Source organism: Bacillus rossius, chromosome 6 (assembly GCF_032445375.1).
Source record: "Bacillus rossius redtenbacheri isolate Brsri chromosome 6, Brsri_v3, whole genome shotgun sequence".
NCBI lineage: Eukaryota > Metazoa > Arthropoda > Insecta > Phasmatodea > Bacillidae > Bacillus > Bacillus rossius.
This window is the reverse complement of record NC_086334.1, coordinates 25,345,895-25,370,036: the sequence shown is the minus strand read 5'-3', so window position 1 is coordinate 25,370,036 and position 24,142 is coordinate 25,345,895. Positions and strand designations below refer to the sequence as shown.

Below are 24,142 nucleotides of genomic sequence, written 5' to 3'. Positions count from 1 at the left end.
ATGGTCAATTTGACATTTTATTTGGTTGAAATGTGTTTTGATGACCATTTGTAGTTTAATATATTTATGTTATCTTGCAAGGCTGAGTAATGAAATGACAGGGAAATAAATTTTGGTTTGACAGAAAGAACAGAAAATTTAAGGAAATTGTTAAGAGCAACAGTAAGAGTTGCATAGAGTTATGATTAAGGACCAAGATGACTTAAATCAAACATACATGCTCTGGAAACCACAATGCCCAGAATGAGAAAAATTCATATCGCAGGTAGCTATTTGATCTGTCTTGTCGACCGTGAGGTCATTTATGATGAATACATAGGTTATGATGAGTCAAGGAAATTGAATTAAAAGAATCTGGCAAATTAGCCTGGAGTGATGAATGGACGGGGATTTTATTTTTCTATTTATTTATTTTGGTTTTATGCATGGGCGTGGATCCTGGAGATGACCAGGGGAACCTGGGTCTCTCCAAGAATCAAGAAGCGCTCTCTGAGGGACCCACTTGCGCTTGCCAAATCGTAACTGTGAAATGGGAAAGATACACGTTATCCTGTGGGCCCACCCCCCTGGGAATCCTACAGATTTTCGCCCATGGTTTTATCATGTCAAGTAACAGCTGAAAAGCCTTTAATGGTAGGCACCATACAAAAATACATCTAACTATATAAATGGAAAATACAGACAAAACTAAAGAAAGAACATGATTACATGCACAAGTGACATTAACAAGTACCTACACGTGAATACATTTATGTTTGAGAGGTTTACTAATTTTAATAGCTAGTAATGAAAAAATGCTGTCAATTTTATTAAAATAGGTGATGAGTATATGTTTATTCTACTTTAAAATTTTAATTATTTATTAAATAATAATGTAATAATTTCAATGCAAATAAATTATACATATGGGAACATATCCTCACTTATATAAATATACTTGAAAAAGTTTATATACACAAATTCTGTCACAAATATACACAATAAATAAATATTTTTTAATTATATGAATCAGTATTCAATATCGATCACTAAAGTATATGATTTAAAAGCACTTAATTAACTCATTTAATTTTTATTTGTATTTAGACTTATTTCATCCTGCCAATTTTTGCTGTATGCCACGTGTGTATCGTAAAAATTATTTCTCATAATTTTTTCATAACGTGCTTAAAGAAGTATAACCTAACCTCAATTATATAAACACAATTGAAAAAGATTATAGACACAATTTATATCTCTAATATTCACAATATATAAAAGTTTTTAATGATATGGACTAATATTCAATATCATTCACTAAGTCTAAGATTTAAAAGCACATATATAATTTTTATTGTATGCAGCCTTTTTTCATTCTGTGATAATTTCGTTAATGGTGCGTGTGCATTGTAAAAGTTAATAAGCATATTTTGTAACATGTCTAAAGGTTATATTTTAAAAATATTTTAAAAATATAACCTTTATAGTCACATTTCTGCAAGTTTTCTACGTAAAACTGCAAATAACAAAAACAAATTAGGGAAGTAGAGCATTTAGGGTAAGGATGTACATTTTATTTGTTTTTTCACAAACCTTGAAGTTCATTTTGCGCATGAGCATGTGTGTGTTTTTTAACTTTGTTCACCTTTGGAATCTTTCTGTTGCATAATTTTTTTTTCCTTATGAGGAAGCAGATAATATTTTAATGTTAGCATCGTACTTTCTACTACACCGACGTTAGCACACGGATATAAAACAACACTAAGCATGTTAGAAAACAAAATCTAACACCACTAAGAGATAAATATTAGGTATTTTAATTCAAAAACAAAACGTATTGAAAGGTTTAGCATATATTAAATATTTCAATTTAAAAATTGTGAAATCGTAAAAGTCCACCTTGATAACATGAAAACAAATGAATGTGTCACATTAGTTGAATACCACTGCTATCTAGCGGCAGAACCATTTACTGTGCCAAACTTTGAACATTGTTCTACCCAATCTGTATTAGAATTAACCTTAACCTTGACCACTGGCCACCAAAGTTTTTAGTTTGATCAGTGTTTATAGTTACTGTCTGTTTTCATTTCAGTAGAGTGTACCTTGGTTTCTAGCGGATTAAATTTCACTTCACTTTTTCACACATGGTATTCCCATTTAAACTCAATAATCCTGCAAAATTGCTAATTCAGCATGGTCATGGTACGGAACGTGCCGGATTAACGACCTTTCGCTGTACTGTGAAGAGAGGACATACATTTCCTACTCTTGTTCTATTTTTACGTGAACTGATATGAAATGCCCTGCCTCGTGTAAACTGGAACAAAAAAAAAGTTGTGGGTCAGCACAAAAAAGTTGTTATTGTATCAGTCCCTTCCTTCTCTCTCTCTCAGAATGCATAAAGACGAAAACGGAATGAAAAAATGAGGGGGGAGGGGGATTGTTGTTGGTTCCTTCACCCCCAAGTGTCACAAGTGTCACTGGGTGTTGATAATATTATCTGTACATTGGCCACATAAAGCATGATTAGTTAGCTTGCTGGTGCAGTTTACGTATCTCTTAAGATTTGTTGAATTAACATGACTAAGAGACTGATATTGTAATTCCAATAAACATCACAATGTTGATCATTCACCATTCCTGAGAAACTTGAGAAACCTTAACTGTTTTTTTATTGCTTCTTTTGTGGTGATAGGGAATGTGTGGTAACCTGCTTCTAACTTGTTAGAATAAGTCCAATGAGAAATTACTATGTGAGCTGTCAGCCAACATAACTGTCAGGTTTTAACAGAACCTTCAAATATTAAGTTAAAACTTTATAAATAGTAACTTCTTTTGACAGCTCGGAACTTGGTGGGTTCACCACGCAATTTATTGCGGCCTAGAACCGGAACCTATCCCCGCACGGGAAGGTAAAGTAATGCATAGACATTATCATAGGGTACTTTCCATTCATTATTAAACATAGTTAATTAAATTTCAATTATTAAGATAATGCACTGCGACAAGGGCCTCAATCTTGATAAGAATAAGGAGTAGCCTACTGCCTACGTTCAAGTTCGATAAACATTGTATTCATTAATTTATAATTGAAATAACATAACCACGTTATACCTGTAATGTTTTACTCAGCATAAGCTTGCAGGAAGCAGTCTAGGTGGTCAATTTTCTTGTAGTTTCAGTTACAAATATTACAATATTTTATGAAAAGGCTCTTTTTTTTAAAAAATAATAAAACATTGCTTATGTCCATCTGGAATAATGTAGCTTTATAACTGTAAAAGAACTTTTGAGATTGGTTTAGCAGTTTTAGAGTTTACATCTTACAAACAATCTCTCACTCTGTCTGAAACACAAGTAAAATATTTTGAAGTTTTTTTCTAGAAAGTAAATTAAGTATTCATATCACTCCTCAAAATTTATTGTTAGGGGTTTATTTGAAGTGAGTGAGATATTGTGAAAAATTTTTAATTGGACTGGTTAGGGAAAACCAAAAATATAATGAAAAAAGTATATTTGCACCCTCATCCTAAATTTTGTTGTTCATAAGCAATGAAATATGTTTTAGTGGCAATTTAATGATCTGTTAATATCCAACAGCATGCTGCCAAAAAAAAAACGGATTTCACAACTAAATGCAGTGAGAAAGAAAGGAAGAGAAAGATGCCGCACTGGAGAATTTGTCTTGTGGGCTGGCTACATTCTAAATACATCCACAGCAAAGTTCTGCTGTAGAAATATAAGTAGAGACTGGAATTTTACGCTATAGTGAAAATTTGTAACTTATTTACAATTTTAGAAATGTTGCTTAATTTCTGCTAATTCTTAGCTAAGTTTCCCAAATAGTTTTGGAAATTTTTAGGCACGTTATGGAAAAATGATGAGAATGAATTTTAACAATGCACACATACCATTTAAACAAAATTTTTACAAGAAGATGGCGGACCCATGTGAGTGAACATAAAACCATACGTCACGTTCATAAAAATTAGGGAACATACCAAACCAAACATACTGGTGTGCCAAATGAAACCTTATGATAGTGAAACTACTACCCTGGAATATATTTGTTAACTATAATAGTCATAGTATAGAGTAATTTCAAAATTTAAAAAAACATAAATTATATTGGTATTACTACTGTTATGGTACATTTTCTCCATACAATCTTTGTCAGGCTTGGTAGTGCAGTCGTTAAAGTGGGCAGTTAATAAGATAAAGGAACGTATTTCAAAATGCTGCAGTGGAAAGTTTTTTGTTACTACATATTTCTAAATTACAGATTACTGGGTTAAAAAAATTGTGCTTTAAACAAATATAAATGAATATATTTTATTTGTTTATTGTATTGCGATTATATTATTGAATCCATAGCTCAGTCCATTATTTATTTCATACTAGGTAGACTTATAACCTCTATTTTAATTAAAGTAATATTAAATTAATTACATTTGTTATGAAATGAATGTCCATGAATTCACCTAGGTAATAATAAACAAAACTTTATAATAGTACAACTATCCTTTACTACAAAATAATTTATAGTTATCTAATGTATGCGGAAACTATATGGTGGTAACCTTTTAATAAACTTTAACAAGGGCAGTATTTTTAATAAATTCCTTGCCTAAAATCAGGTCCAAGCCGAGGTTTAGTATTTTTTCAAGTCTTTTTCGTTATTATCAAAGATGTTTCATTACATAGTTTAACCTTTCACTCTGCAAATTGAATATTCAGTAGTCGACATAGCTGCTCTGATAGTAAATTATAGCAATGAATGTGGAACTACGTGTGAGTACCGTTTAGAAATTTAGTGATTTATATTGAATCCTGGTCCATATAATTAAAAACATTTATTTATTGTAAATAGGCCTATTAGTGTTAGAAATTGTGTGTATAAACTTATTTCAAGTTTGTTTATATCAGTTTATATTCCTGTATATAAATATATTTGCATTATAAATTATTACATTAATATTTAATAAATTAGAATAAACATTCAGCATATTTATTGATTTTACTTATTAATTAAAATTAATCTCAACTATTTTACTAAATTAAATAATTAATTTTTATGAATATGTTTATATTAATATTTAATACTTAGATATTTATTTAATTAATTTTTGTTACAGTAAATTTCAAATTAGTTCAATAACTTCTAACAAGTGTACCGGTACATACTTTATAACATTAAGTACATTTCTTCTCAGTTACAATACCTATGCCTATATTAAACTGAGATGGTGCAACTGTAAAATGCTGGTACGGAGCAATGCAGTGCAGTGGCAAGACAGTGGAGTCACATTCCAGAGGATGCGGGCTTGAATCCTAGCCTGGTCATCCTGGTTTCTGTTTCATTGGTTTCCTGACAACACTGCAGGCAAATGTCAGGATGGTTCCGTGCTGCAAGTGATATTCAATTCCTTTCTAATTTTTCAGGCATGGAATTGTGTGTTTGACTCAAGTGATGATGTTAACAAGGTGTTATACCATAATACAATAGTGTCTTGATTAATCAGTTAATGTAAACTGCTGCAACCTCGGATAAGTAAAATCTCACTAACACGTATATAGAATAAGAATATCTTGGTTTCCCAGTTGGACCAGTTGCAGCTTTTCTCTAGTGTACATTCTTTTATATCACTCTGTGATTTGCCCACCAGTAAAAAGCATCTTTGAAGTTAATCATCTTTAGACTTTCGACAACAGTTAAATCATTTTCTAGGTCCTCAAGCAAATGTTTCAAAAGTTTCTGGTAATGGCTCTTTGGGTTGGCTCGGATAATCGAGAATCTACTGTACAATATCATGTTTTTCTTAACAACATGATTATTGCCAAGAGCACAAATCTGTAGGTTTCTAATGAGGGGGGCAAATGCAGAATCTGAGGCCAACGGGATTTGCGCGTGGGTATAACCAACACAAGTCATCTCACAAGGCGGTCTATGTCTATATGCACGTAAAAAGCTGAAAACTTTAAAATATTCAAGAAGTTTTCTTTAAAATTTATTTGTGTTGCTTAATATGTTTACCATCCCAGTTTCACAGTTACATCCACTGTGAGGGCCTTTTTTTTTGGGGGGGGGGGGGGGGTGGAAGGGGAGGAACAGGCTCTTATCGCCATCCCCTGGGATATACGTCCAAGGTTGATGGATTTTCATACTGAATTTTTTTCCCAAGCATGGTTTATACAGATGTATTACTATACAAGGACTGGATCTTGGGTTATGTAGCAAACATTTTTATCAATCTATTTGTAGAAAGTCAGCAAATACTTATTATAAAGGTAATTTTTTTACTGACATTATTGCATTACTAGGACCCAATAAAAGTAATTTTATCAATTTTCACAACTGGAAAATACACACAAATTTACTTGTTCCCATTTTCAAGAGATTTCTCTGAAAAAAAAAATTCTGAATAAAAAAAAATCTTATATGGTGAGTGAAACCATACTTAGTAAATCAATGGTTTTGCTTTAAGTATTAAAAAAATTGGAAAATATTTGATAAAGTAAAAATTTATTTTCATAAAAATTGAGTTTTTAGCCCTTTAAAATAGTGTGTTGCATTTCGAATACAATTCCACTGGTTAGCTTTCTACTATTAGTGCATCTTAACGATAGAAAAAAAAAAATATTTAAATTTTTTTGCCAGTCAGAGTAGTTTTTTAAATAGCATTCATCATTAAAAAAAACTAGCAAAATTAAGAAGAGGAAACCAAAATTACTTACTATGAGGGCTTCTCCTCCTGTCGTGCCAACCAGTGGCGGCGTGGGACTCAATAACGCTGTTGCTGCGATGAATGCTGACAAGGCAGTGCCCAGTACGCCCATGACAGTTGTTGCCGTCACAGACGAGTATGGCATGAAGAATGCCAAGAAGCACGCTGCAGGGTTGGCCATGCTCCCCAACGTAACAGCCAGATGGTATGCAACATTGCCGTATGGGAGACACGAATAGGACTGGATACCAGGAAACAAACCATTGCTGAAGAAGCACAACCAGGAAACCAACACCAAGTAGTAAATATATACTTTACGAGAGAGATCTTTAGGCTTCAAGGTATCATCCTGTGATCCTGCCTTTCCATAGGAACTATTATCGTCATTTGGGCTAGTTTTTAGTCTTTCATCGTCCATGGTAAAACCTTGAATCGTACTAACAGGCACAGGTGTGTTTGTGGAGTCACTGCTCTGTTTGTATGCCAAGTTAGTGGATGAATAAACTTTCTCACTTTTCAGATACTTCAGATTGTTTAACATGACAAATGATAGATTACTAAGAACCAACGTACAAAATAAAAATATAAAAAAAGATTCAGTAGAAAAGCGAGGTGGTGGTGTATAGGAAGTCCATATGTTTGAGCCATTCACTGTTTCATTTATACATATAGGATTACCACCAACTCCTTGTATTAGAGCTACAATGCTGGGTACAAAGCCGCTCAAACCTTCACCAACAAAGTAGGAGATCAGATACGTGCCTTTAAAATGCCTCAAGAAAGGCATGAACAACACGGAACTTGTGCAACCAACCAGTGCTACAAAGAAAACCAACGACAGTAGAGCTGTGCTATGCTCGGTCTCCCCAAAGAATGTTACTTCTTTATAGAAGAACGACATCAACAGCAAAGAAGTGCAGCCCACAGTGAGGATTCCGTAAATAAGCCAGCTATCTCTTACTCTGTCTGGCCAAAATTTCTGAAGCAGTGTGTATGAAATAGGCCCAATATTTCCAATTTGAACAACAATGGAAAGGTATGATGGTAAATTCCATCCTTCTGGTTGAGTCTGCACCATTAATGGCAGCTGTACATACATTCCATTTATACCAATCCATGCTCCGATACCAAAGAAGATAACCAGCAAATCAACAATCACTTTACGACTGGCCAGAGCATTACGGCAACTATCAAACATTATTCTTGAACTACTGTCTTCCTCGAACTTATGATGGCTGTCACACTGTACTGGCAATAAAACTTCAGCTTCAGCTGGATTCCCCCTAAAAAAAAAATTAAAAAAACTAACATTAAAGAGCATCTCTCTAATGAACCCATTTTTTAAAATGTAATTATGCATAGATCAGAGGCATTGCCACCTTGGCATAGACACAAGTTATAGTAAAGATAGTAGGTAATTTAGATGGGGGGGGGGGGGGGGGAGTTAAAATGAATGTAACCACAACATTTATTAAGTCCAAAGGCTAAAGTAACAAATACATGGCTCAATTTATGGCCACTGAATATTAAAAATTACAGAGTAAGAAGCTTCTCTTTGAACATGTATTAGGGCACAATCATAAGTAGTATGTAGCGTAAGGATCTACCATTCATAAGAATAAAATTTTATTAAAAAATGTAACATTTTGGAAAAAGCCAAAAATTTGTTTTAAATCATCATCTTTTGAAAACTTTTCTGGGGGAGGAACAGTGGACCAGCCACTTAACTGTAAACTTGGAAGAAAGTATTTCATAACACTTCCCTCAGACCAACAAAACCAGGCCTGTCATAAGTATTCTTGTTATAGTTTCATTTGCCTCAAACCCTTCTCGATTAAGCACCTGTATGGATCTGTCATCAGATAGAAAATGGTTCAAAAAAGGCAAATATAATATTGCTCATTAAATTATATATTTAGATAACAACTAATGTAACAGATCACAGACACAGGCATGTGAATAAAAATGTTTATTGTGTAAATTTTCAAACAGGCTGACATGGCAGTAGGTAAGACAAGATCCAAAAAAGCATTGTTATTACTTTACCCTTACATCTTTGTCGCTAGAAAAAAAAAGGGGGGGGGGGGAGAAATTGGCCAGTATTATTTTGGTTTCTATCAACGCCTTAGCTTTGGCAATGCACCTACCTTAATACTTCATTGGTAAGTACAGAAACTTTCTCAGAGGTTTTGCTACCTTCCTTCGACATGACTTATCACTTTTTATCCTTCCGATTTCAACCACCTGCAGCCGTACGTACACCGCGCAACAGTAACGCAATCACAGCCAGTACACGTGTGACTGAGCATTCAAAGATATCCTCCTTTTTTAACAAGTTCTGAAATGACGTCACATCGTTAATTGTTTGTGTGCAGATATACTGATCCAATACATTTGTTAAAAAAAAAAAAAATTACAGACAGGTTATCTGGGAAAACCAAAACCATATAACATTCGCTTTGATAGGTGTTTTTCCTAATAATTTATTGGTATTGAGTTAACCTATCAAAAATAAATAAAATAACCATAGATTAGTTGACGCAACCGTGAGAACAAATGGTTAGGATGGAATGTTAAGTATTTTAAACTTTTGTTACAAACCTCTCCTCTCAAGAGAAGCCACATTAATTCAAAAGTTGCATTTTATAACTCAAAAGCGTTGGCTTCTAGTGATGGGTCGTTCGTTAACGATTCGTTCAAAAAGAACGAATCTTTGAGAGAACGAAATCTTGCGATTCGTTCGCGATGTAAAGAACCGGCTCTTTGAGAGCCGGTACCTTGAAAGATTCGGTAGAACGAAAATGCGGAGAGAACGAGAGAACCAACCGGCTCTTTGAGAGCCGGTACCTTGAAAGATTCGGAAGAACGAAAACGCGGAGAGAACGAGAGAACGAGATGAGAGAACCGGCCACGCGCCCGGTCTGATTCGTTCGTGAAATGATTCATGACGTCAGGAGTCTGAAGAATTAGTAATCACAGCGTGAGCATGTTCATAAGAGCAAACGATAACTGATCAAATAAAATAGGGTAACATGAAAAGTATCTATACCTGAAAATGTCAACTGTTAAGTAGTGGTTTAAAATTGCGTTTTCACATTCACATACACAAATTTGGGGGGGAAAAAAAACATGAATTAAAAATAACAGGGAAAGTAACTACAAATGTTCACACTTACCATTTAGGTGTTAATTAATGTACCTACTTCATTTTTCTCTCTTCATACTGAATCGCAGTAGTAGTATTCAATTTTTGTCTTTTTTTTTCTAAATGTGTTGGTCTACATGTAAACACTTTACTCTCTCTAGAGTGTAAATAGCCTGTATATTAATATTTGTAACTTAAAAAGTAATACAATATAAATAATCTTGTTTCATATACGCAACTGTGATTCACTGGCTACGAAAAGCAATGTTCAAGTACTAGCTATAATAGTGCGATTACAAATTAAAGTTAAGAAAGATCACTTTCGTACCTAACATTCTTAGATTTAATGCTCCCGTATTATATAGAATCACTGCATGAAGCATTTGCAGCGATCAACAGTCAATAATTTTATAACAGTCAGTATACAACTAGACGTTTGAAATTTCATTTACCCATGCAGAGTAGATAAAGATAACCACCCACGCGATCCAGCCTCCTCTCGTTATCGGGTCACGCGATAACGAGGGGAGGCTGGAAGCAAACACGTAGCCAATACTCTAAAGGATGAACGAGTTACGACACCTGATAAAAGAGCCAGATCCTATTCACAGAAAAGAACGAAATGACCGAGATGAACGAATCGTTCTGAACGAATCTTTCACGGAACTGATCCGAAAGTACCGGTTCGGTCAAAAGAACCGTTCTGCCCATCACTATTGGCTTCAATTGGATATAATCTTATCAGTTAGAGGCATTAATTTTTTGTTACACCTGACTGTACATACTTGAGTAGACAGTGCACGTAAGCTGCGAATATGGAAGGACCACCAAATTCTTTGGCGTGGGGCAAAATTTAGACCACACCTCCAAGCTGGCTGTACAACCTTTTTTGAGTCCATCATCAAATGGTCTAATGTCAAAATTGTGGTCATGAAAAACGCAGCTGGTACGTTTTTGAGATCATACATAAAATCTCTTATCATCTTGTTTAACCAAATTTTAATGTTATGTTTAATATCTGATAACTATAGCATTCTAATATTTTCTGCATCTTATTATTACTATTTTATATTCTATAATTTTAACAAATTTTTATTATTATGTTTTCAAAATATTAAATTGACCCATAGCATGGCCATGTAGCCCCTTATCTATGCATGTAGTCATGTCTAGCCACTTCATTTTATTCTGTGTTACACTGTAAGCATGTTCATCTCCAACTATAATGGACAACAAAGTGGGGTCTGATTGGATACAATATGGCATTCATTATCTCAGTTATTGCTGGACAGATAACATTTAATCAAATTTTAAATACTGTTATGCTATCAAAGTTTATTATTAATCTGAGCTACCTCATAGTATTATTATAATTTCATAATTAAATTGTAGCACTACAGTGTTGGATGGAAAGTATAACTTGTTTTAATTTTTGCATTTTTTTTTAACTTTAAAAACAGCATAGTTTTAAATGGTATTAGTACTCTTTGCATAGTAAAATTAACATTCTGCAATCTTTAAACATTAAAAAACATGATTTTTTTTTAAAAAAATCATTTTACACGTGACTTTAATATTTTAAAAAATATATATATGTTTGACATTCAAACCTTTTTAATTTTTTCAATTATACTTAAAACATTTTAAAGATAGGTAATACGGAAATTAATGCTAATTCTATTTCCGTAGGCCACGATATTGATTGGCTGGTTCAATCGACCTGACGACGACTATCGCTGCTCACCCAGCTTGCACAGGCCATTATGTCCTGACGTCGTCCGACCGAAGGCCACCCTAAAGCCCGACCTGCAACCGCCAGTATTCAACCCCGCTAACGGAACGCGCCCCTAGCCATGGCTCACCCGAGTCAGGCGAGCCACCAGCAACCAAGGTAGAACCCGGCTCCCTCCCAATAAACAGACCGTCATGACACCCCAACCTCGTTACAAGAACAAACATAGATTATTAAACAGTATTGAATATTAATTTGAAGTTGGTTGACGAAAGTGCGACGTAGGAGTGCCCGGGCACTCACGTGTGTGATACGTCGATACGTGTGTGAGTGTTCCCCTGGTGGCCTTCTGCCTGATATAGTCAATGAAACCATATGACATAATTATTCATCCCTCGTGTTACGTTTTTTACCCCCACCAGAGCAATCCGGCAAGAGACGAACAGTCGCTGGTGTGACGTAAAATTTAAATGAAATAATTCCTAAACACAATAACTTCAATTTGTAGAAGGGACGAATGACCTTGGTTCAGCTTTAATAATTAATGTAAGGTTTTAACGTCATTAAATTCTCTTATTTAACATGTCACATAGAAACTAACGTAATGAGGTCAACCCTGGCGCGAGGGCCACCAAGCCTCGGCCGGACACCATGACATGACGCCAGTACAGCGCGACTCATGGACCGGGGTGGACGCACGTCCCACGGGGAGACATCATCCTTTGTCCACACCGAGTTCACTTCTGGTAAATATAGTCACTTCTTAAAACCTCTTCTCTACTAATCTCTCCGTGCGTACCCGGTCCAATTTTTCGGTCCAGGACCTAATCCAGCCGCATAAATTTAAAACCCCCCCTGCACCACACTTGGTCCGCGGGGTAGGTTCAGCATCCGGCACGGGCCGTCTCCCGAGGAACAGAACTTTGGTTAAAATCAGTCACTCCGGCGCTGACACCACCCGTAAGGGAATTTTTGAACGAATTTAGCTGCGGTCTGCGCTCCACTACCGTGGACGCGAGCACCGCCTCGATACGTAGACTTACGGGATTGGTCGCCTCCAATCACCCTCATCCCTCGTGTGAGTAACCAGGCTCAGAAACGCCTAGTACCACGCTAATACGTAACATTCATAAACTTGTGCAACGCACCTCCACATAACATTCATAAACTTGTGCAACGCATCTCCGCGTAACCTTCATAAACCTGTGTAACGCATCCTCATGTAACATTTCTTTTGTAAACTTGTGCCACATTTTTATTGAGTAACTTTCAAACTCATTGTTGTGTAATTGTGTAGTTTTTGTATTTTTGTGACGTCACCTGTTGTACGACGTGGCGTGTAACCAACGGAGTTACACCTGAACCACAGTCGCCTGAATAAATGACGCACGTCATTTATTGCCTCATTTCAGCGTATTATTACTTAACCCTACGATTCCCAACCACCGCCGAGTAGGGAATTCCTTAAACCCACGCAACATCGCCGACGGTCCTAGTGGGCCACGCAGGGCAATCGACCCCACGACCCACCTACTGGTTAGACACCGAGCTAGCCTGGCGCACATCCGGACACATTACATTCACAGCAGCCACTCCCGCTAGGAACCGCACCGGGACTCGAGCCCGAGACCCCGGACGACGGCAGTCCTATTGCCATTCCTTCAGGGCTTTTGCATCTTAATGGGTCGAGTGCAGGGAAGTGCAGTAAAACAAACGACCTCCACCATTAATGTATCGATAGCCACTTATTCAGCTATCGACTAGTGTGTTCGTGTATTCTTCTGCTAATTACTTATTTGTCAATTAATAACAAACCAATTCTAAAACAGTTTTAATTCAATGTTTATTATCTTTAAGTAGACAACCTCTTTTAAAATGCGAGTAGGCCTACATATTTAAACACAGCCTGACTTATTTCCACGCTCTCCATACTTCCGCACAAAACACGGCAGTCGTCCCTCGGCCAGTGATGAGGCTGGATGCATCACGTCGAGGCCTCTTGCCGAGCAACCAGAGTGTTATCTCAGCCAGCACTAAAACTGGATGCACTCGCACTCACGGAGCTCATCACCATCGTCAACCACCGGCTATCACCTATCGCTCTCGTAAGCATATCAACCTCAGCACAAGCTCTGTGTCCAAAACCTGTGTATTTTTTCCTCATTTTCCCGCCTGAATACGAGGTGTGGTGTAGCCACGTGATACAAAACTTTGCAGAGGGCTGTGTAGTGCCCACAAGGTGGACCAACTACAGAGGCCCTTTGCCCAGGCATCATGCCAGAGACAATTTTCTATCAAGTGTAATTGTATTTCAAACCTTATTCGTGTAACTTTAGTGTACTTTTCAACTGCCCATTAACAGACTCTCAGGACCTCAGTCTGTGTATGCTACTGGCTATGGTCTGTATGCTAGACAGTCTATAAATAGCATTTTTAGTGAAACTTTGTTTGTGTAACTTTTCCAGTGCCTGTGTAACGGACTCCTGGGGTTCTCAGCCCAGGCACTATGGCAAACAAAACACATTCCATTCTGTGCATCTACATACCATATATTTTGTGTTTAACTCACCCACACGATTAAGTAAGCGTGTTTCAGCTACTACAGCAGAAAGGTGCCAGTTACCTGAAACCATGAATTTTATAACTATACATCAGCATAACAGCCTCAACATGCTCATCACCGGACTTACTGGCTACAGTGTGTCGGGACGAGCCCATCAGCTCTCATACAAGATGTTGTTGTGCACAGAGATAGCACTGTGTAAAGTACTGTGTTTGTGAAACTAAACATGAGTTCTGAACCTTTGTCTTTCATTTCCAAACTAACGGCTTCCCGAGGGGCCTTGGAGGAACTCTGCTGAGAAATACATCCGCTGCCCCCTGCCACGAGGCCAGTCATCCCACCCTGAGATCTCACGTGAACTGGTGAATGGTAATCTGCTAGTTGGTGCGCTGGGCACAATGAAACTACATGACACCGAAGGGGGCAGGTGATATGTCGACAAACCATTGATGGCCTGCTGCCTTCTGCCATACTGACTAATACTGCTGATGATGCTAAGGGCACCAACTAATGTATTTATGTACCTATAGCCATTTAACATTTGGAGATAACATTTTATAGTAAAATTAAACTAATGTATGACACACAAACCTTAAACTTGTTAAGCATCACATGAACGAGCAAAGAGAGGGTCCCAAAAATTCCATGGGGCTTAACTAAGAACGATGCTAGTAAACATTTCGCATAACCAGCAGCCCTGTGTTTGCGAAGCTGAGAGAGACTTGACGAATATAGTTCATTACATGATGTCTGGGCTGCCATCCATGCTCAGAATAAAAATCACCAAAAAATTATGTAGAAAATTGAAACTTCCCTTGCGTTGACAAACATTATTTAAGTACGCAGCTGGTGAGTTTAAGCCAGCCGTGGAGAACTGGCCATGGAGTCGATGGAAAAGGATTCGAAAAACTTACACTATGGATGGAACATGGTTAATGCTGAATCAAAGGTCGATGGGCTCCACGGTGCGGACGGTACTATCCCTGACTCGAAATGATGGCGAACTGATCGAGGCCGTAGCAACCACGCACAACCCCAGCTTGCTTCACGCGAAAATTTGTCACATGCTAAAGGAATAATAAAGCCATGTTTTCAGCTTAGTCATGCTAATCCAGAAAGTTGTTATTAATGAACATAATGACGTCCCTCGGCTTCTGGTCCCTATTTCCCTGTTTGCTAAAAATGTCCGTTATGCCCGTACTGCTCTCGTCGGAGAGGTGTGGGCCCAGGCCGACGTGGCCGGGACCCGGAAATGTGGGACCTGGAGGGATGGTGAGGTAGAGTGACAGGTAGATCGAAAGGACCACTCGCTGTTAATCGGTTCACGAGCTCTTTTATTACGTTCAGAGAGCTTGCCGCGGCCTGGCGGATCCGTCGCGGGTTGCGCGCCTCTCCCACGAAGACCCGGACTCCCGGTGACCGTCTCGTACGGCCCACTCGTCCCGACGCGTACCGGCTTTTAACCACGTAACAAAGTTCCTGATAGTCAACTATGTTGTAATGGCACGTGACGCGTGCGCGGCCCCTACGTACTGACTCGTAACGTCTGCGAATGGCACGGCAAAGGTTAACTACGCCCCACACTAAGACACGTGAGGCGTACGCGGTCCTTACGTACGGACTCGTAACGTCTGTGCAAGTTCTGCGACGCGTAACGAAGCTTACGCGTCCCGTAATACGTGATGCGTGACGTAACTTACGTACTCGCAACTCAGGCACCCACTCGCGTGGGCGGCTCGTCGTGGGCAGCACGGCTGCTGCGAAAGATGCTCGTCCTACGGCTGAGTCGCCGGACCGTGAGCTCTACACCCGTCTCGCGATCAGCGCGGAGCGGAGCGCACGTCCGCCGCTGCTCGAGTCCTGAGTTCAACTACTGCTCTCCCCCGCTCGTCCGCGGACCGTCGCGCGCGGGCTGCGGGGGAGTGGAGGGGAAATCGGCCGGCGTGGGAGAGCGCCACCCCTCGCGACGCGGATGAGCGCCAGGCCGCGCTTACATACAGACACTGCGATACGTTTACAAGAATTACACGATAGTTGCCGATAGTTAATACATACATAACAGTTACACTATTTACACCCTTAAACAAAGACACTGTCATTTAGAAAGAAACATATATACACGGAAATATTTACATAAAAACACTGGCGTGCTAGGGCGCACGCGGGTGCGTCCCTAGCCGATGCACACACTGGGGTTCACTGGGGTTCACTGGGGTTCACTGGGGTTCACTGGGGGGGGGGGGGGGAAACAGCCCCCCTCAGGCCCACGTCGGTGGCCAGGTACGGCCTCTGTATCTGGGAGGGTACGACGACTGTCGTCAATACAATACATGCTACAAAAATATTGTCTATCATACCTCGGTTACAGAAGTTACAATTAATAAATATACAAATCTGAGTTGATAGCCATGTGGCAACAATCGACTCGTCGGTGGCAGCCGTTCACCTCGCTGCACCATACTGCACTACATTGTACTAATAGGTGTTCTAGTCGTACAAGTTTTCATGAGGCACCGATGTGCCATAGCAGTTTGTGAGGATCGAAGGAACACAGATGGATGTCATCAACATTCAACAAATTTTATATCCAATCCTATAACAAATATTTTATGGAAACTCAAGGCATCACACATGTCAAAATGCCATCAACCATGGTCTTGTGGCTGTGGCCAGGGATGAGCTTAGAGGGAGATGATGTGTATCATGAGATATTAAGTGTCTGGGAGGATGCCAGGCCAGCTTGCAAACTAACCACTGATGTTGTATGGGTCGTCGGCCCCAGCATTGCTCATTAGGCCTTAGGTGGCTGGGTGTTACTGAATAAAATGACTATCTATTGCAGTAGGTACACACTTCCTTGAAAGAATTGAGGGCTGATTCCTGTCTAGTGGGATTATAATTACAGAATGAAACACATCCTGAAAAAAAAATATGTGGTTTTATTCATATTGTTACGAATGCGAGAGACCAGACCATGATGCCAGGTTCAAAGCTGGCTGGTGGCCCTGCACAGCCACTGGCATCACGTGCCATGTCATGTGCCATTCAATGATGTAAGGCATGCCATGCGCGCCTAGCCAGATTACAAGGGTCGTCGCTACCCCATTTCCCCTCTGCGCCCTGCGCATCGTCTTTCTTCGGCGCTGTTATCTATCGCTGAGCAGCCTTGGGAATTCCGCGGGCCGCCGCACGGAATGGCGAGAATAAACATCGCCTTTCTCGTTTTTCCGGGCATCAGGTTGGCCCAGGATGACGCGACTCGTCACAGATGCTCTCGTAGGTTCGAGAAGTGCGCCCCAGGTACTTAAGCAGCAGCAACATTGACCTCCGTATGAGTGCAATGGGTCCTGCGAGAGTGCCGCGAGAGTTCCGAGCGAGTTGCGAGCGAGTCTCGCGACAGTTCTGGAGTTCCGAGAGTTCCGTGAGCGAAGGTGCAACATTGGCGAAGAGGGTGAGAGATACCCCTTCCCCCTGAGAGTGGTGCGCCGTGAAGTTAGACTGGATCGTAAGAGTGCAGCGACTGAGTGGCGCGAGACTGTGTATGGTCAGGCGTGAGGTAAGGGGCGAAACACTGTTGAGCCTAGTTCCAGTGAGGAGTGCGAACTGCAGAACTTGACAGAAATTGAGTGACTTGAGAATAAACAATCTTAGTGCCAGTGATTTGTTATCATGCAATTTTAAGTACAATTGTTTATTATTAATGTAAATATTAGTAAACCATAAAATTTAAATGGAAAACTCATATGGGCTACCTCTTACGAACCCAGTTCTCCCCACATTGGTCATAACAATATGTTACACTTGATACATTGAAGTGGCTCGTGCTGGCAAATCACACTCACTCTTAAACACGCTGTACTTTACGTTGGTTACTATTCATTATAATTAACCCTAGCAGCAGTCTTGCTAAGGGGATCATATGCTGTAATTATAGGTGGCCAATCCTATAAAATGATTAAGTAACTGTGACGCGAAGCATACCTTCTAGAGCCGTGAATCTACTATAGACTAAAATTGAAATGTCTGTGATGCCAGCAGGCATGTGCATGGCTGATTAATTGAAAATTCTCTTCTGGAGTTGCCCAGTTCTGTAAACATTTGACTCTGCAGTGTGGTCACATGGCGGAGTTAAATTTAATATGGGCGGGATAGACCTGGCCCGGGGACATGTAGGGAGATAAAGAAAAGATTTAAGGAGTAGATTTATAGTTCCCAGAATAAACGAGATTAGTTGAAGCAAAGTTGAAGGCTCCCCATGGAACTGCACTTCTGCCCCGAGCTGTGAGCTGATGAAGTCTGCCGGAAGGGGGTGGCGCGAGGGAAGGAGACAGCGCCACCTCGCGCCAAAAACAGCAAAAAAACAGTAGGTAGAAAAAGGTAAAAACTGATTAATTTTATTTGGCACATCCACCCTTATTAAAACAGTGTTAATTATGTTACGATCTGAGTTCTTTAAAGTTACTAAAGTTTGCGATTGTTAATTATTTCATATCAGGGTTCAAGTTAGCATCTGTTCGAGGTGGGTTGTTTATCTGAGCTCTGGCCATCGGCCATTAGTGCGTTCTGCAGACAGGGGTGGTTGGTGACAGGGTGGGGCCCAGGCATCAGGCCTCGTACTAGGTACAATGTCAGAACAAACATGGTTGTACTAGTGATGTTTTCGGTAACATAACCATCCAACACCTTCTAATAAAGTTGAAAAATATAATGTGCGATACAGACTGGTATGGTGGAGCATGTGAAGGGGGAACAAAGCCCACTTTCGGAATTGATGTCCCAAGAACTTGCACCATTCGTGTGTAGTGGAAGGCACCACGGACTGGGAGACAATGATCCCACCAGGAGTCGAACACTGGCTGTCTTGCCAGACAGGACTAACTTACAACCACATTACTGCAGATCTTGACAACCACAACCTACTACCTACTGACCTCTCTGACGAGGACGAGCTCGTGTGTGATGTTCAGGCCATGTTGCAGTATGCTGCATTGCCACTAACCCATGGCGAGAATGGCACAACTAATAAAGGGATGGGATTATCTGGAACCCAACTCCACATGAAAAGAACAGGTTGTGCTTGTATGCTCCACCTCATGTACGAAAGGTAGTGCTGTGATTTACACATTCTGTGGGCTTTTCTCCTCCTCCTCGCTCATCCGAGCAGTGTCCAATTCCAGTGTGCTTTAAGGGCCAGTCAGCGAGTCAAGCTAGGTTTTGTAAATATGCGCCTGGCAATTGTAGTGAGTTTTACAAACTGGCCAACCGGGTATTTTCCCAGTGTGCCAGTTTTTGAGGGGGGGGGGGGGGAGAGAATTAGAGGCGCGAAAAAAATAGGAAAGTATGTAGAGTCAAGAGGAAATTATAATTTTTACTAACTAATGCAGTGCTCATAGGCCAAACACTTTAGAAAGAGATTTAGAAAATGTTTAACAATGGACAGTATACTATAACTCATGTTTTATTAATTTTAAATAAGGAAAAATACAAACAACACATGTCTTTGAAAAATGTAGTATTTAGTTGCATAATGTGGTGTTTTAAAACTGATAATAAATAAACCTGAATTTGTATAATTTCATGTTTTTAGGGGGGGGGGGGGGGCTAAAGATTATCTGCCCAGAGCACTAGCCACTTGGAATCGGGGCCTGCTACTACCTACTTAAAGAGTGATTTGAATTAGCGCTATCTAACACTTTTATATAAAGGTAAGCTATTAATATCATAAACTGAAAAACTCATTTTTTTAAAGTTATGCCTAATACCCCTTAAATGAAAGATGTGGATTGTGGATTTTGGGTTTTTCCTAAAAGATTTATATATATATATAAATAAATAAATGATATATAGGTGTATATATATATATATATATATATATATATATAATGCGCTGCTGTTCTTAGTTGATTACACCGCACAAGTGTATTGTCAAATACAGAAATGAGGTTTTTTTTTTCTCACTTTACGAAGCGTGAAGAGCGCTAGCACAGTGGGAACATTCGTCTACGTGCAGCATTCCCCCCCCCCTTTTTTTTCTCCTTGTGACATCATCGCCCTGGGCAGCATTGGAAGATTGGTACCTACTCACTAGCAGTCGGCCTCGATTGCGGAACACACCTGACGATTCCAGGTGATCGATATGTCTTTTCCGCGCCATTCCCTGCCTCAGTGCTCAATGCGACTCAGATACCACGTAAAAGTTAATTCAGAAGCCAAATACCTGAACAGTTTGTGAAAGTGCGACGTTAGCATTTGTGACAAACCCCTCGAGAGTGCCTTAATGAGCCATGTAATCATTTACCCTTGAGGCCAAATGCCTTAAAATAATTAATGCAACGCATTGACACTAAGTCACACAAGTAAAATTGATTAGTTAATTGTACAAATCAACAGTACAGGCTAAGCTGCTGAATCGAAGCTGCACACTCTTGTACAAACTTACATACTTCATTTCAATATTCTAAAAATTGCAGTATTCATTTCAATATTCTAAAAAAAAAGTTTAATTTTTTTTGAAAGAATAGAGTGAGATTATATTGCATACGAATGATACATTGAATGGAACTCTTTTTATCAAGTTACTCTCCATAATCTAGATACGGTATCAGAAATGTACTATTTAGAGTAACTGAGTAATAAGTCTCGTGATCCTCGTGTTTGAAAGAGAACAATCGCGGAAGATTACGTTGGTAAAGTTTAAGCCAATCTAACTATGGCTTTCAGTAAAGAGGGGAGAACAGGCACACCTGCATTTATCTACTAACGAGGATTAATGTACTTAAGTCTTAATGACACTTAGTTCAAATACATTAGTGAAGATAGCTTTAGATAACCATGCTTTATGGTTTTTAGCTGGGAAAATAATTTGCTACGTGTTCACTAGCACTGCCACACAACGACTAAAAATAAACTAGATTATTTCTTACTCTTACCAAGTCCATCTAGTTTAAGATAACGTGTTTGACCGCCTTACAATCATTTACGCCTCCAAGAAAACGGCATAAATATTTCTTAACACTGTTTCCCAATAATAATTGTAAGATAGGTATCAGTAAAAGTATAAGTAACTTTGAAACAAACATTAAATTATATCATGTCAGAGCTACTTTTGAAGTAAGGTTGTTGGAATGCTAGAAAGGTCAATTTAACTAACACAAACACAGGAATCGAAGGTAGACTGAAAGCTTTCGCCGTGGTCTAATTAGCTGTCTTGGCTTTAGAGGTTGAGCAGAGTCAAAGTGGCCGACGTTTCGCTTTGCATTACAGCAGACGTCTTCAGTGCCCCACTCACGTTCCGATAATCCTCCTCAGAGGAAAAAAACTGCGCAGGTCAGGCGTGTGTGGCACGCAAATGCGCAGTTTTGAAGGACTGTACAGACCGCCGGAGACGAATAAAAAAGTCAGTTAAGCCTGCGCAGTGCTGTACCTGAGCGTGTGTGGTCTCGCGACGTAACGGAAGAGTTTATAAAAGCGTACGAATCAAAACCATGCTTTCATCTGGTAAAAATTAACAAGTACCATGATCGAAAGAAAAAGGAAAATGCCTACCCACGTTTAGTCGAAATATTAAAAATCACATTTGAGTAAAAAATTTATAAACGAAATAAGGAGTGTGTAGAGGAAGGAGACAAAATATAATTTATGGAAACAACGAAGTCTGCAGCTGAAAGTAATAAAAATTACGAACAGAAATTGTGGTGTTTCATTTATTTTTAAAGTAAATAACTAAGTTATAGACACAATATGTTTGTTTTCCAACATGTGCCGCAACTAAATACCCAACAACAGCCAACACATAGTCTGACTATGCCATTGTAACCTGTGAACATGTTTTGAGCCTGGCCTGCGGAACGTGTGTGGGGTCCAATTAAGAGTTTATTTCTCATAATCAAATCAACACTGAAGATGCCTACTGCAATATAAAGCGAAACGTCAGTACTATAGACCACACTAATGAGACTTAACCTCGAAAGCTCATAGATAGCCCATCACACTATGTTGTCTATTTTAGAGTCCTTAGACCCATGATGGCCAAATTCACGCTTTTCGAGGGCCAGATATAATTTTCGAAACTTTTCCGAGGCCCAGACACAAATGAATTAATACTTATTAGATTACTGTGATTGATGTTGCAACAATATACATGTATCCGGAAGAAACTCACCCAATCACGGAACACAAATGATGCTACAGTGTTTTAACTTTCAGCTTTCTCGGAAATCTTTTCGCGAAATACGCATGCCGCTACTGATACACATAATAGTAGGTATACCTGATATCTGTTTGTTGACAGATTATTAAAGCGGGTAGTACGAGACGATCTAGTGGGCCGGAGCCGGCACTGACTGAGGCAATGCAGTGTATCGCACCTGGCAGGATACAGTGATCCACTGTGGCTGGAGAGGTCAGCAAACTCGCCTCCCTCCAAGGCAATGCGGGTTCGATTACCAGCGGATTCAAACTCTGAATTTTGTCTGCAAGCGTGAGCCGGGGGATTTTCTCGGGGTACTCCAGTTTTCCCAGTACGTAACATTCCGTCGATGCTCCATTCTCGACGAGGTATTAAAGTCCCCCCCCCCCCCCCCACCGACGCCTTTCCTGGCACGCATACAGTGTGTAGAGCTTCAGAAGAAACCATGCGATTTGAAAACTGCTCAAGACAGCCGAATGGGTAGTTTTGTTTCAGTATTTCGGTTTTAAACTGTATTTTAGAACCGTGGAAATCGTTAAAACGCAAGTTTTCAGACTAATTTTTATTCATGAAACGCCTGGTACCAGATTCTTCAAATCATTCGAAGGGCCTTGCATTACACTTTTTTTTTTTTCATTTCTCCGCCATCTAATGTTATGGTTACCATTCAACATTCATCGTTGCCCTATGCATGACGAGAAGACTGCGCGCCAGTTCACAGCCGTGCTCTTAGAGGCGATATCACACTGGAAGCACCAGCGAGCGTCGAACTTACCATCCCGCCTCACACAGCTACACCCATGACTAAGCGTCCGTTTTAAGCCTGAATTAAAAACAATGACCCTTTTGCTTTGGAATAACGATATTAACGAAATGTTGTGTTAAAAGCTCCATCAGATCTGGAGTTTTAAAGTAAAGTACTTTGCAGAAAGCAAAGCAGATCTGTTTTTAAAAAAAAAAATGATATTTCATCATAATTTTCAGATATAAAAATATTGTACAAACAAGATACAAAAATTTACGTCTTGGTTATTGAGACAATAAAAACTAATTCAATCGGTTTTGTCTTTCAGCAGTGAGAATTGTGATTCCGAATTTTTCTTTTCGGTGTACTTTTCAGAAAGCAAAAGGAGACAAATTACCAAGCAGTAAACGAGGACGATCAGAGAACATCTCCGGTTGCTAGGAGGTGTAGTACTTACCCCGGCTACAAGACTGTCTTGCCGTGAATGAGACGACTCCTTGAATAGGACGTCTCTTTACCAGGTGATGCTGATTATACTGGCGCTATAGCTGCTTTTGGCTTCTTCTCGACGGAAAATGTTGCTGCGATAAGGAGTTGCGCAAGCGACAACACTGAGCCGACAGTTGAGCCGGGTGATACCTTGCGCTGAACTTTGAGACGACGAGTGTCTGGCCGCGGATGTAGAAACAACGAAAAAACTAAATCAATAACAACAAAAAAACAAGTTTATCTTATAAAGCTGTAGTTTTTCCCCTATTCTAAATGTAACTTTAGCTTATGTAAATAAGTATACGATTTAAACAGTAATAACCTAGTTCCTTATACTACACGTCGTAAACTTACTTAGTTTAAAACTTAATACATATATTTCCTTGAAATAGCTCCTCACACATATTCTACTGTCTTAAATTATTTGAAATGAATTTTTAATAAATGGTGTTATCAATATTTCAAAAGATCGGATTACTATCATTACTCAGAAAGGAAACTGTAATATTCGTTAAGCCTGGGCGCTATAGACAACTTTATAAACAAACACTAAGCCTAAATCAAACTACTGTT

General features: G+C 39.2%; 1 protein-coding gene across 3 annotated transcripts in view; it reads right to left on the bottom strand.

Moving 5' to 3' along the window:
- The window catches only part of LOC134532885 (solute carrier family 52, riboflavin transporter, member 3-B), a 32,039-nt gene extending 8,430 nt beyond the window's left edge, over window positions 1–23,609 (bottom strand). Inside the window, exons 1-2 of one of the 3 annotated variants that reach the window (XM_063369893.1) lie at window positions 23,538–23,609; window positions 6,718–7,990 (exon numbers count right to left, since the gene is read on the bottom strand). In XM_063369893.1, coding sequence (XP_063225963.1) covers window positions 6,718–7,905 — 1,188 coding nt within the window. In that variant the 5' untranslated portion in view covers window positions 7,906–7,990; window positions 23,538–23,609. Of the gene's footprint in view, window positions 1–6,717; window positions 7,991–8,854; window positions 9,282–9,308; window positions 9,397–23,537 lie in introns of those variants that run through there. The other 2 variants (XM_063369892.1, XM_063369891.1) reach the window with 2 other exon arrangements.
- Window positions 23,610–24,142: the final 533 nt, after the last annotated feature.